This window comes from Acomys minous (assembly GCF_964271855.1).
Source record: "Acomys minous genome assembly, chromosome: 4".
NCBI lineage: Eukaryota > Metazoa > Chordata > Mammalia > Rodentia > Muridae > Acomys > Acomys minous.
Genome location: NC_140486.1, coordinates 126,097,341 through 126,111,905, shown reverse-complemented (window position 1 = coordinate 126,111,905; position 14,565 = coordinate 126,097,341). Strand labels below are relative to the sequence as shown.

The window sequence follows — 14,565 nt, the reverse complement described above, 5'->3', positions numbered from 1 at the left end:
TTAGTAAAGGGGCTAGAGAGACGGTTTAGCGGTCAAGAGAAGATATTGCTCTTGCAGAGGACCCAAGTGTTGTTCCCAGCCTGTATCACCAGGTCCAGGGGATGCAACACCCTCTTCTGGCCTCTGCAAGTTAGAGAAAGCAGAATTAGCACATACAAAGAAATAGCTCAGGAGGTAAAATGTGATAAGTATTTTTGCCATTTTAAGAAATATTAGCTAAGAGTCAATCTACAGAAACACAGACATTGCCTGTAGGTATTTTTCTATATAAGAAACTAACCTTTTGACTACGCATTCTGATTAGTCATCTAAACACTTTGTTTACTCAGGAAGCCAAACTGCAGGGTTAATCAAGAACTTCAGGGTGTGTTTACATACCTGGAAACTTCATCACATTTTAAACCTCAGATATTGTCCACTTGAAGACCCTACTACAAGCCTTGAGTGACTACAGAAACCTTGATGAACCAATACCCTGATAGAGTCCTCAGGAAACCATGAAAGAGGACGTCGGATGGGAATGGACCACCGAGAGCAAGGAGGGAAGGCTTCGTCTCTCCTGGGCGCTACCAGTCTTTTCTAAGAGGCAAGCTTATTGAAAGGTCAAATCCAGATGAGGGAGGGGATATGGTTTGTAGACGATTCAGGTCTCTCATCTCCCACCCAACTACTTCCATGTTACAATAAATAAATATAAATGCTCAGGGCTAGAAAAAAAATGCAAGGCTTATACGTCACTTCAAGTTTGTATATGCTCACTTCAGGTTTAATCTAGACAAGCAGGGAAAAAAAAAACCAACTCAGCCAGAAAAGCACTCTCGGTTAACTTCACACATACTTCCTTCCCTGTCACTTCGAATACATTTCTAAACCCTCCTGCTTTTGAGCTCAACAAATATCTAATATTGGAACAAAAATGTGTGATATCAAGTTTATTCTACCCATTGAGAAATCCAGAGGAAATATAGAGCCTGCATTAAAAACAACGCAAAAAAAAAAAAAACCCAAAAACTATGTCAATATTATTTGTGCCCTATTCAGAATACTCTCCGTTGCTTAACTAAAGTTTATTTTAAAGGTATCACCATTCCCTAGAGGCCAGACTTCCAGAGATTTCAAGAACTTGCAAGAAATTATACTCTCAGATTTGGAAGTATTTATCAAGCATCTACAGTAACAGATTATGAAAGCTGAGGGAAGGTGAGGGAAGGTCAGGGAAGCTGAGGGAAGGTGAGAGAAGCTGAGGGAAGCTGAGGGAAGCTGAGGGAAGGTGAGAGAAGGTCAGGGAAGCTGAGCCGAGGACGAGGACCAGACTCCAGCGGCTACTGACGCACAAGGCTGTTCAGCTCGGTAGTGAGACCTGCCCACTGGCCGTATCTCTAAAACCTGTGCACCTGATCCTGGAACAGGGAAGAGAGAGAGAACCATCCAGGAAGGAAACACCAGGAAGAAATAAAAGGGCAAACTAACTCAGGGAAAAGAGACAGAAGTCAAGCCAGCAAATAGAAATGGACTCCCACAGAGAGCCAGCAACTGCCAGTGGAACAGGGCAGCAAGAGGCACCGGTTGGAAGCCAGAAGCCATTGGAAGCTCAGTTTCTGCTGCTGGGCTGCCAGTCAGGCTGGACAAGGCTGAGTCCAGGAGCAGGACAGAGGAAAGACGGGGGAAGGATGACAGGCACTTAGTTGTGATGAGCACAGTGTTTTGGCAGAAGCTTTTTGGCAGGTCAGAGCTGATTAGTTTCCAAATCGGCTGCTGGTCTGTGACAGCAGGCAAAGCTACAGCCACCAACAGCAGGAGAGACTTATCTCCCTGACAGGCCATCCTGAAACAGGGCTTCCCAGGCCCTGCAGAACCCAAGGAAAGCTAAGGAGACGCAGCGGCATAGATGGGCAGGAGTAAATAAAAGCCAAAGCAACTAAGGAAATATATTTCAATGAGGTTAGACTTTTCAGAGGAGATGCTCCAGTAATTATTCTGAAATACTGTATCTAAGTTCAACTAAGGAGAAAACAAAGGTAAATAAGGCATGGGTCTGCGAGGTTGTACTTAAGGGGCGGGGTCTTCCTGTGGAAGGAGAGGAGACAAGGAGAAATAGAAGGGGAGGACACGATTGAGGTACATTATATGAAGTAAGGAAATGCCAGAATGAGACCTTTTACTTTACACCTTAATATGCGCCACTAAAATATCTTAGAGGCAGCGCTGAGGGCTGAGCCTGGACGTACAACTGCTAACCAATCACGCTGCCACTCGGCGCATCCCTACTTAGCCTTCCTTTCTTGCTTTGAGGCCAGGTCTCACTAACTTACCCAGGCCTTTGTGTAAGCAGGCAAGCCCCTGACTCAGCCTCCCAGGTAACTAGGGCTATAGGCCTTAAAAGAACAAAAGCCAGATGAATATTTTTATGTGAGATGCTAGTTCCCACTAATAATACGAAAAGGTGACCTTAGAGCTTTCAGAAGTGAATTACTAAAAAAATGGCCAAAAAGACTTCCCCCGCCTTGGTTCTGACTGACTGGAGGATTTGGAAAAGGCTGTTTTAGTGCTCGCCTCGGCAGCGCATATGCTGAAATTGGAACAATACAGAGAAGATTAGCATGGCCCCTGTACAAGGATGACACAAAAATTCAGGAAGAGTTTCATATTTTTTTTTCCTTTAAGGGGGGTCGGGCAGGTTTTTCATTGTTTTCTTGGGCTATATAGGGTTATTATCAATGGGAGTTGGTTACAAGTTATTATTGGTTTTATTTATAAAGAAAGCAAGGTTATATTCAGCAGTGTCTCTCTTTTCCCTTATCTTGCATTCTTAAGTTTGGAGATAAGGGTTGAAAAAAGAAGAAGGGAGAATATAGAAATATATAGGGAAGATAGAACAAAAAGATTAGTGAATCTACTCCTCAACTTAATGCCTCAATTGTCACTCACAAGCTTATTTTTAATTCACTGGTATAGACTTTTGTATATAGCTGCAAAATAAGTATAATTCTAGATACAGTGGTATAGAATTCAAATGTAAGTTTATTCTTCACACACATTACATACATATTTTTCCTACTCTAATATGAGGTATTGTAGATATATAACTCAATTATAATACAAGGTTTACTTCCAATATTTTGAAAGTGCTGTTGCAGGCTGTTTAGGATAAATAAGTTATATAAGTTAATTTTTAGCTGACCAAATCATGGTCATGTCAATCACTAGTCTACTTTTATCAGAAGAATATACATCTTAGGCACAGCAGATAGATATGATTCTATAGAAAGATAGGTAGGATAGTTAGATAAGGTCTTCAAAATCCTCAGAGACATGCAGAATGTGGCATTTAAAAATGTTTTTATTATTTTAAAGATTCACGGACAATGAGACAGGTTAAGTCCTGACAACACCCAGCCTACCTCAAAGTGGATGAAGAGCATCAAGGAACCTCCTTATGGAAATGGCTTCAAATGTGGCAAACAAGCCACTGGGCAAAATGTCCTCATTTCTACCACAGACAGAATTCTGCCTAAAAAAGGGCAAGCTTGGATGCAGACAGAGTTGACGGCCAAACTCTGCCAAAACAAAGTAAGCAAGTCCTCAATAGTTCCTGCCTCACAACTATGTCTGTCAGATATATTGGGTCAGAAGGCTGAAGAATATACTCCAACATTATAGAGAGTTTTGGGTGACTCTGTATTGTGGTAGAAAACTGTCTCTGTCATCTCTCACTTGGAAAGGTACTAACCTGCACTCCCTGCATACTCAGGTAATCAAGTTTATTCTTTCTCAAGTCTCTGATGGGGTTGAAGACCGGGTAGCTTAGTTTTATAATGAAGCTTAGTTGTTCAGGAGTTAAGATGTTTTTATGTCTAGATAGATGTTTTAAGTTGATAATGACAAGATGTGATAGAGATTGATTTACATTCAGAATTTTAGATGCACCAAGATAGGAAAGATGTTTTCTTTAAGGCTGTCAAATACAAATAACCAAAACACTAAGAATGTAACATTTATATAATTCCTGATTGTGTCATGGTTCTTCTTGTTATAGGTAGTTTATTATATATACATGTAATAATATAAGTGTATATGTAAAAAATAAAAATGTTTAATTAATAAAAATAAAAAATAAATGAAAAAGAAAAAAATTATTCAAAAAAAAAAGAAAGAAAAAGAAAAGAAAAGAAAAAAGAAAAAGGCTGTTTTATAAGTACAGGCTTTGCTGTTGGTGGAAAGACAGTCTACATAACACAGAAGTCACTTGACGTTGGTTGATATCTGGTGCTAGCCTTTACCTCTCTAGCGGATTCCTGATTCAACCCAGGAACCATGGTTGACCAGTGAATGCTCTGTATTACTCCCAAGAAGTCCTAGTAGAAAAAGAAACTGACCATACCTAGTAACAAAACTAGTAAAATATGAAGTGACAGAGTTAAATAAAGCAAAATTAAGTTTAGATTGTGAGATCAAGACAGTGACCATCAGGTATCTAAGTAATTCTGACTGACGATGCCCTCCCTATAACCTAAGAACAGCCCACGCGTGTTAGCCAGTCACTGTTAGTTGGCGGTACTCCTCATTTTCTACTGCATGAAAAGTCACGGTGGAATAGTCCTGCTTCCCTGGATTTTTTTCTTCAGTTTAGGTAACAGTAAGACGACTTCAAGTGGCATAACTTCAAACGCCATTGCTAAGACAGTTGATGGCACCACAGTTTTGCTGGTCTAGTTGGTAACTATGCTACTATTTTATTTTATAAAACCTAAATACTGAATTGCTTTCAGGTCTTAAAAAATAAAGATTCCTGGCTGATAATCTCGTGACCAAGACAACTGCTAACAAGAAAGGAGGAGACGTAGAAAGCTGAATGGGGAGTGGGAATGCTTCACTGCTCCCTCTATCTGTACGTAAATAAGACACTGGAAGTCATACTGTAGATAAAAAGCCAATTTAAAACATCCTGTTGTCTCTAAAACAACTTATAATTCAGTAAAAACAAACAAAACCAAGATGCATTGTAGGCTATTTGATCAAACTGTGAACCCTGAGACTGTGTTGTTTACTGGGGGGAAAATATGTTTCTAGTTGTGGTGTGGCTCAGCCCTAGCACACACCTTTATTCCAAGAGCTTTCTGTAAAGAGGATTAAATAAAACCAACCATAGGTCAAGAGGTGGAGAAAGCTGCAAGTTGACAAGGAGTGAATATAGGGAAAAACCAGAGAGAGTGAGAGGAAGTCAGGAAGCAGATAGGAGGGACATTTAGTTCGAGGTTTTTTGTTTTGTTTTGTTTTTGTTTTGTTTTGTTTTGTTTTGAGACAAAATGAAGAAGGGGACTTTTTTCCCCCATTTGGGGACTTTGGCTGAGGAGGAAGGTCAGCTGGGTGCCTTCACTTCCTGTGTGAGCTAGCAGGCTTTCACCCCAGCATCTGGCTCCTCAGTTTTTACTGGTAAAAATGAATGACTGAGATTTTGTTAAAAACAACAAAGACGGAAGAAAAGTAAAACTCTGTCACCAGGTGGCGTGTTTGACAGCTGCGCTGTGTCTTACCCTGTATGTTGTACAGTCGGACTTTATGAGTGACATGTTCAAGGAAGCAGGTCACTTCTGAGTAGATCCTTCCACGTGTCACTCTGACAAAGGGCCGCCTTAGGGAAACGTACGGCTGAGGAGGAAAGGACGGTTTTAGCAAAAACAGGTTGGTTTCTAAACTTTCCAAAGAAGTGTTTAGGGATAGTTTGTAAAATGACAAATTCGTACAATTCAATATTCATAACTTGATATGAAAGTCTTATAACATCAGAATACACAAGCTATAGACCGTGGATGGACATATGGTAAGATTTTTTTTTTTCCTTACAAAAAAATTATAAAGCCTGTATTGGCAAATGCTTACAATTTGGTCTTAGATAATCTACAAATACTCTCCTCACTTACAAAGACTTCTAATTAATATTCTTCTATTGCCCATATAGTTATTTATTGGAAATGAAATCATTCTAGGTGGTGACATCTCCCAAGCTGGCACTTATGACCAATAAGATGGGCAAGTGGTGGGATAAGCAAATAGGATACACACAGTGAGGCTTACTGAGCTCACAACACTCCGCCCTCTGCAGGAAAGAGCTGGCTGAACAGAAAGCAAAGTCATGATCTTAGAAACCATTGGGTTAGTTCTCATTATTTAGACCCAAGAAAATTAGGAAAATAAGCGCACAGGTTACGTGACCTGAGAACAAACGTAAAGCATCTATGTGAATATCATTTATTTTAGCTCATCAGAAACACAAAGTGGAGCTTTCGATGGAGCACCCTTGAGCAGTGAGAGACTCTCAGAACCGTGTGGCTTTACTGCAAGCCTGCGTCTTTCCCAAAGAAAGAGACACTAAAGCCAATAAAATGTGTACCACTTGCGAAGCTCTTTTGCATAATTAACACACAAGTAGAAAATGGGTACAGGGGATGGGAACAGGACAGAGTTTTCTGGGCACCACTCTCTTCTGATACAGCAGCCAGCCATCTCCTTCCCTGATGTTGTCACTTTACCCTTTGTAATATTTTCTTAATTGTTTCATCTAACGTTATAGATAACTTAATTACTATATTAATTACTATATTAATATTATCCATATATAATATTCCATAGTCACAGTGAGAGGCTGAGGCAGGTGGATCATGAGTTTGAAGCCAGCCTGGGCTATAATCATACTGAGATCCAGTCTTAGTTAAAAAAAATTTTTTTTAAAACAAAGACTCTGAAACAATAATTATCAAATGAAAAAAAGCTATTAAGTGAGGCACATCCAAATGGCTTAGAAGTAAGATTCCCAACTCATTCTGGGATAAATCCTATAAGCTCTAACTCACCTGCAATCTTTCACGGGCGTGAACATAAACAAACAAACCACCCCAGGGTGGCCTATATAATCCCTAAAAAGCTAATCATTTTAGTGGGCAGCTTCTCTAAGTTGTAGAAGAAAAATATCTTTCTCTGATGGTTAGTCACTGGGCAACAAAACGTTACTGAGACTAACTCAGCCTGAGGTAGGGAAACATGAAGGAAATGGGAAAAAGCAATGTTTAGGCAGCATCTTCGATGGGGCAATTCTCAGGGCTCGGGAAAGAGTCAAAAAACATAGGTGGGAATGAACTTTCATACAGTCCTTCCAAGGCAAGAGAATCAATAAGATTTACGAGCCCGTAGAGCCTTGCTTCACACACTGACCCAGAGCGCCTCTGCTCGGCTTCTTGGGAAAAGAAGCTACCAAGAAAGCCAGTTACAGGTCACTCTAGTGAGGACGTGTTCCCAAGTGGACTTGCAACATTCGGACATTCTGACACGCTAAAGCCAGGGTTAGGATTCTGCTTCCAATGAACATGCCGCCAGATGGGGTTAAGAACGAAACCCAAAATACGTAAAGGCAGTAAGACAAAATGGGGTGTGTGTGTGGCTACGCTCAAAGAAGATAAAAATCATGTCCAAACGTTGGCAGTAATTCTCACGGGGCTGCCGACCACTGTAAGTTTCATTGTTTTCTTCACGTTAGCTACACTCGCAAACTGTGCCAGACTCCGTATGTGTTGCTTTTACAGTCAAGAGTAGGAAAAAACTGTTTACTAAAATCCCTGAAGAACAGGGAGACGTGATCGAGTGAGCAGTGGTTTCCCCTCAGGGGCAAGCACTTCAAGTCTCTACGTGCACAGTGCTGCGCAGCTCGGCAGTACCTCAAATCACCTCCCCGGGAGCCAAGTGGAGAAGGTTAGCGTTCTTCACGGAGAACACCCATTGTTTGTGCCTCCCTGGCACATCAAACTTTCAAGAATAACCTGCCAACCTTTACTAAGGACAAATATGATTCCACAGCCAAGAGCTGATCCATCTCTGAGGCTAAAGCAGCGAGACCGGCTTATCTCTGTCCTTAGCCCCCGCCCCTCCAGTAAGCAAGCCCACCATGTGTGGGAGCAACGCTCACCTGGCCTTGCCCATCAGGCAGGAAGAGGTAGGCACCACTTTTGTCTCTTTTATTTGTGGTTCCGTACCACAGGAACTGCACCTTTACTTCATGCTGTTTGCTTTCTTCTTTCATTTTCACTTTCTAAGGGTTATAAAACAGAATAAACAGACAGACAGCAATTCATTACCAAAATACTATTAAGATTGAATTAAGAATGGAAATACAAAATATATAAAGGCGGTAAGAGAAAACTGAAAAGAAGGACTGTGGGTATGATCAAAATAAAAAAGACAACAAAATCTACCAGGATAGGTTAAAAATGCTCAAGTACGGCTAGAGAGAGAGATGGCTCCACGGTTCAGAGCAGTTGGTTTCACTGCCAGTGTCCATATGGCAGGTCACCACCCTCTGTAAATAACGCCAGTTCTTGGGAATCACCTCAGGGACACCCAGGGGCACACCTGCATGGGAGGAAAGCCCACATACACATGATTTTTTTTTTTTGGGTTATGTAACTTGGAAGGCTACAGCAGAAAGATTGTCTAAGTTGAAGGTTAGCCTGGGCTTCAGAATGAGCTCCAGGCAAGCCTAGACTACGTAGTCTCATCCTGTCTCAGAAAAGAAAAGAAGAGGAGGTGGAGTGAGACGTAAAAATGTTAAAGTAAGTCTCTAATGTGTGAAATATTTGGTTAGCGTCAACATTTTATACTTAGCCTCAGATTTTAAACCCTTAAAATAGGAACAAAAATGTTACAATATACTTTAGCAAGGAGCAAAGGACTAAGATTTATGCTTCTCAAACTTTCTATAAAAGGAGACTTATTATAACTGCCAAGATGCATGGGTCAAAATACAATAAAAGTGAACTAAAAGTCAGAATTAACCTTTTAAAAATTCACTTTGCATTACACTCAGTAAGTATTTCATCCCATTAACACTGTTTTCCAACGTTTCGATAAACACTTTCAGCCCCCACACTTACCTAATGGATAGCCAGCAGTTCTGCACAGCATCCTGTGAGCAGCAGGTGGCCATGGGAGGGAGACAGCAGCTAAGCAATCCTGTGTCTCAAGAGTGTCCACCGCAACCCTGGGTAGGAGGGCTGTCCCCCTCGGCACAGTCACAGACACAAGCAGGAAACACAGCGAGGTCTACGGTTGTCAAAATTATTCAGAACATACCTCCATGAGCCCAGACTGGTCAAACCAGAGTGTGAGGAAGGGGTTCTCTATAGTTATGGCTTCCCCTGCATCCACCATGTTCTTCGTGTGGAAGAGCCCGCTTTCTGCTAGTCCGTCGTTATTATACAGGAAGTATTCCGCCAGGTGTGTACTTGAACTCTGTGACTCCAAGACCCTGTAGACTTTCAGTCCCAGTGGTGGCATATGAGCCAGAAAAGAAACCTTTAAAGACAAGAGAGGGCATTATTATTTAAAAAAAAAAATCTAGCAACCAAGGTACAGCATTTATATTTGTGGTTAAAACATCAAACTACCAAACTCTTAGAAAGAGGACATCTTATTCTACAAACGCTTTGGCAGCTCAGTTGGGCCATCCACACCTCAGTCAACCCAGGAAGCTAACACCTCAGGGTGAAAGGCTGACCAAAAGCACCCATGTTTCCATTGCTTCTATGAAATTATATAACCATCCTTCAAATGTTCCACAGTATACTCAATACAAGCCTCAAGGCAGAAACTCTCCAGAAGGTAAGGACTTAGTGTAAATCATGATTTCTTCCTAGTTATCAGGAATCCTTTGGTAAAATTATATTACAGTATGCGAAGAAGATAAGCATTGCTCCATAGATATGATATCGGCCAGTTCGGCCAGCACCGGCCATCGAAGCTGCCTTGGAGTGAACACACACTGGGCAAGGCCTGCAGGAGGCACAGTGAGCTGGACCCTGTCTGAAAGACCCATTTCACTTTTGAGACGGGACGCCGACTGTAATGCTGACCTGACCTTGGACTCTACTTGACATTTTATTTGCAGAACGATGATTATCTGAGATGCAGCAGCAGTGAGTTTACAAAGCAGACATAACCCCTCTTACATTGCTCATTTATTACTGTGTCTCCAAAAGTATTTAAATCACCCCCAGAGCCCAAATACTTAAATGTTTCTAGTGATATGCGGTTCATTTAAAAACCGTTTACTGAACACACACACACACACACACACACACACACACACACACACACACACACACACACATACACACACGGGGGTGGGGGTGGGGGGTGGGGGTGGGGGGTGGGAGACTCTCTATAGGTTGAGTCCAGTGTTCCATCATTAAATTTCCAAAAAAGATATTTTAATGATCTTAATTAAAAAATCTCTCTTCCCCCCAAAAAGTCACCATTGTTATGAAAAATTACAACAAACCAACATTATTATTAAAAATAGTGCCAGTTGTCTAAGTTCTCTGAGTATAATTATTCAGTTAGACACAAAAATTCCAAAATTATTTACTTAATTTATTATTTTAGAATCTAGTTAAAACATGCATACTTAAGAGTGATATACGAACCCTGCTAGTAAAACGATACCTTCTAAAAATATTAATTTTTTTCCTTTAGTGTCACTTAGCCACCCAGTTATATCCTTTGGTATGGATTTGACTCCAACATGGCAGCTCAATGGGCATGTTGTATGTTACCATGCAGGTACAAGCTTTGTTGTTGTTGTTGTGGGTTACCATGCAGGTACAAGCTATGTATCTGGACTGGGTTTTTTGTTGCTCTTCTTCTTTCATCCTTTTTACAGTGTCTTTTTAGTCCTGTGGCTATCACATACCTCATAGGCTGTCTGTGAGGTAGATTTCACATCATTCCAGACGGCACTGACTTGAACCTCCACAGGTTTCCCTGAATCAGCCAGCACTTTCACTGAGGCCGAGTTCACACAGATTGACACCACTGAGTCCCGCTCTTGTTCAAAGGGGTTGTAGACCACAAGGTACCTGCAAAGACAGCTGTGTCAACAGTGCACTCCAAAGGCCCTTTCTGTCTCTAACACTCTTCCAAAAGCTTCTGTGTCACTCCTTTTTAAAAAAATTTTTTATTAATTTATTCATATTATATCTAAATTGTTATCCCATCCCTTGTATCCAGAGACACTAAATTGGTTAGAAGAAAAAGTGGGGAAGAGCCTGGAACACATTGGCACAGGGGACAACTTCCTGAACAGAACACCAACAGCCCAGGCCTTACGGACAACAATTAATAAATGGGACCTTATGAGACTGAGAAGCTTCTGTAAGGCAGGAGACACTGCTAACAGAACAAAGCGACAGCCTACAGACTGGGAAAAGATCTTTACCAAGTCTACATCTGACAAAGGTCTAATATCCAAAATATATAAAGAACTCAAGAAATTAAACACTACCAAACCAAATAACCCAATTGAGAAATGGGGCTCAGAACTAAACAGAGAATTCTCAACAGAGGAATATCCAATGGCTGAGAAACATTTAAAGAAATGCTCAACATCCTTAGTCATTAGGGAAATGCAAATCAAAACAACTCTGAGGTTCCATCTTACACCCATCAGAACGGCTAAGATCAAAAATTCAAGCAACACCACATACTGTTGAGGATGTGGAGAGAGAGGAACACTCCTTCATTGCTGGTGGGAATGCAAACTAGAACAGCTACATCACTCCTTAGCCATAGACAATGCGAAGGGAAGCACGGTGTGGTGGTGCATGCCTTTGATCCCAATATTTAGGAGACAGAGGCAGGCAGCAGATCTCTGAGTTCAAGGCCAGCCTGGTCTACAGATCGAGTTCCAGCCAGGGCTACACAGAAAAACCAATCAACTCAGCTCAGTACGTGCGCGACAGAAGCACTTTCTAAGAGTGAGATTGTCTGCCAATGGTTCACCCTAATATGCACATTAAACATGCTCCGAGTCCCCCAAGTGACATGTAAGCATTGTTTCAGTCACCTAAAGGAATCAGTCACCACTTTAACTCTGGTCCCTGGCTCATCGTGTTGACTAACGTAAGCATAATTTGTCTTTGCAATTTAGGCATGATTAACTTCAAATAAAAAGCTAACATTCATTTAGATCAGGAAAACACTGTGGCAAACATGATTCTATGCGCAGATCTCACAAGGCACATTTTACGTAGACAGGGTCTTTGTTGCTATGCTCAAGAAACTTGGTCATGGGATGAAAAGAATCTAATTACAGTGAAGCCACTTATTAATAAAAAGGCACATATTTTATGATAAATACTATTGATAAAAAAGTTTTGGTAGGGGACCCAGCCAACCAAGGGAAAATTAAGACGATAAGAGTTAACTTCCATCAACACCAACAAGAACATCTAATTCTTAGTATAAACAAACGTGAGCTGCGATGTTGGCAGAATCTTTGACATCCTGCATGAGTACATTTCAACTTTATAGGTTGGTTTCAAACACAGTTATTTGTAAAAGATTATCTGATGCCTTCTTCCTTTCTCCTGTGGTTCTCTCAGTTCTCCACTGAAGCCCTCACATCCTTGCTTTCCTCACCATCCCAACCTCTCCTAATACTGCTGCACACCACCAAGGGATGGACCTCGGCAAATCAGCATGGCTCGTGATCTCACGTTACGGCTCATGCACACAATATTACCTCCAAATAAACCAGCATTTCTGAAAGACAGAGGCTGGTACTGTTCCCTGATTCACTGGTGAATACTTATTACCTCAAATGTTTTCCCTAGAAAACATGCTAACTGCAGATTCATCAACAGCCTAGGCAGATTAGAAACATCTCCCCATCACCACAGCATCTAGAGCAGTAGAGAGCTAGATAGGCCCCATCTCCCCATCACCATAGCATCTAGAGCAGTAGAGAGCTAGATAGGCCCCATCTCCCCATCATCATAGCATCTAGAGCAGTAGAGAGATAGATAGGCTCCATCTCCCCATCAGTATTAGCATCTAGAGCAGTAGAGAGCTAGATAGGCCCCATCTCCCCATCACCATAGCATCTAGAGCAGTAGAGAGCTAGATAGGCCCCATCTCCCCATCATCATAGCATCTAGAGCAGTAGAGAGATAGATAGGCTCCATCTCCCCATCAGTATTAGCATCTAGAGCAGTAGAGAGCTAGATAGGCCCCATCTCCCCATCACCATAGCATCTAGAGCAGTAGAGAGCTAGATAGGCCCCATCTCCCCATCATCATAGCATCTAGAGCAGTAGAGAGATAGATAGGCTCCATCTCCCCATCATCATAGCATCTAGAGCAGTAGAGAGCTAGATAGGCCCCATCTCCCCATCATCATAGCATCTAGAGCAGTAGAGAGCTAGATAGGCTCCATCTCCCCATCACCATAGCATCTAGAGCAGTAGAGAGATAGATAGGCCCCATCTCCCCATCACCATAGCATCTAGAGCAGTAGAGAGCTAGATAGGCCCCATCTCCCCATCATCATAGCATCTAGAGCAGTAGAGAGCTAGATAGGCCCCATCTCCCCATCACCATAGCATCTAGAGCAGTAGAGAGATAGATAGGCCCCATCTCCCCATCACCATAGCATCTAGAGCAGTAGAGAGCTAGATAGGCCCCATCTCCCCATCATCATAGCATCTAGAGCAGTAGAGAGCTAGATAGGCCCCATCTCCCCATCATCATAGCATCTAGAGCAGTAGAGAGCTAGATAGGCCCCATCTCCCCATCATCATAGCATCTAGAGCAGTAGAGAGCTAGATAGGCTCCATCTCCCCATCACCATAGCATCTAGAGCAGTAGAGAGATAGATAGGCCCCATCTCCCCATCACCATAGCATCTAGAGCAGTAGAGAGCTAGATAGGCCCCATCTCCCCATCACCATAGCATCTAGAGCAGTAGAGAGCTAGATAGGCTCCATCTCCCCATCACCACAGCATCTAGAGCAGTAGAGAGATAGATAGGACCCATCTCCCCATCATCATAGCATCTAGAGCAGTAGAGAGCTAGATAGGCTCCATCTCCCCATCACCATAGCATCTAGAGCAGTAGAGAGCTAGATAGGCCCCATCTCCCCATCATCATAGCATCTAGAGCAGTAGAGAGCTAGATAGGACCCATCTCCCCATCAGTATTAGCATCTAGAGCAGTAGAGAGATAGATAGGACCCATCTCCCCATCAGTATTAGCATCTAGAGCAGTAGAGAGCTAGATAGGCCCCGTCTCTCCGTCACCACTAGCATCTAGAGCAGTAGAGAAATAGCTTCCATTTGTTCAGCTGCATCCCAGAGTTGTCATACATTTGTGCCCATGCATCTCCATTGTCACACACGTTACAAGCCTACATTAAGAAATAAAGTACCTAACAGAGCAAAATGAAGGGCACAGGAAGAAAACATGCAATCAAAGATGATAAAGAACAAAGCCTATAAACCATTTCACTTATAAACTGCTTAGGGAGAGACACATTTATGTCCTCAATATTGTTTTAAGGTACGGCAGGTAATATAATTGTAAGGCTATCTCTAAGTCCTGTAGGCTTGTAGGTCTACGCAGCAGGTCACAAGGACCTAACCTGCAGCCCTGTATTCACTGACTCATTGGGATGCCACACACATGGACAGGAGCAGATGAGAGAAAGCACCAGTCACAAACATATTTACAAAGAACACTAA

At 42.0% G+C, this 14,565-nt stretch overlaps 1 protein-coding gene across 1 annotated transcript in view; it reads right to left on the bottom strand.

Moving 5' to 3' along the window:
• The window catches only part of MAN2A1 (mannosidase alpha class 2A member 1), a 168,163-nt gene that overhangs the window by 38,681 nt on the left and 114,917 nt on the right, over positions 1 to 14,565 (bottom strand). Inside the window, exons 13-16 of the mRNA XM_084778114.1 lie at positions 10,739 to 10,904; positions 9,121 to 9,342; positions 7,958 to 8,080; positions 5,535 to 5,649 (exon numbers count right to left, since the gene is read on the bottom strand). Of these exons, the coding sequence (XP_084634240.1) occupies positions 5,535 to 5,649; positions 7,958 to 8,080; positions 9,121 to 9,342; positions 10,739 to 10,904 (626 nt within the window). The remainder of the gene's footprint in view (positions 1 to 5,534; positions 5,650 to 7,957; positions 8,081 to 9,120; positions 9,343 to 10,738; positions 10,905 to 14,565) is intronic.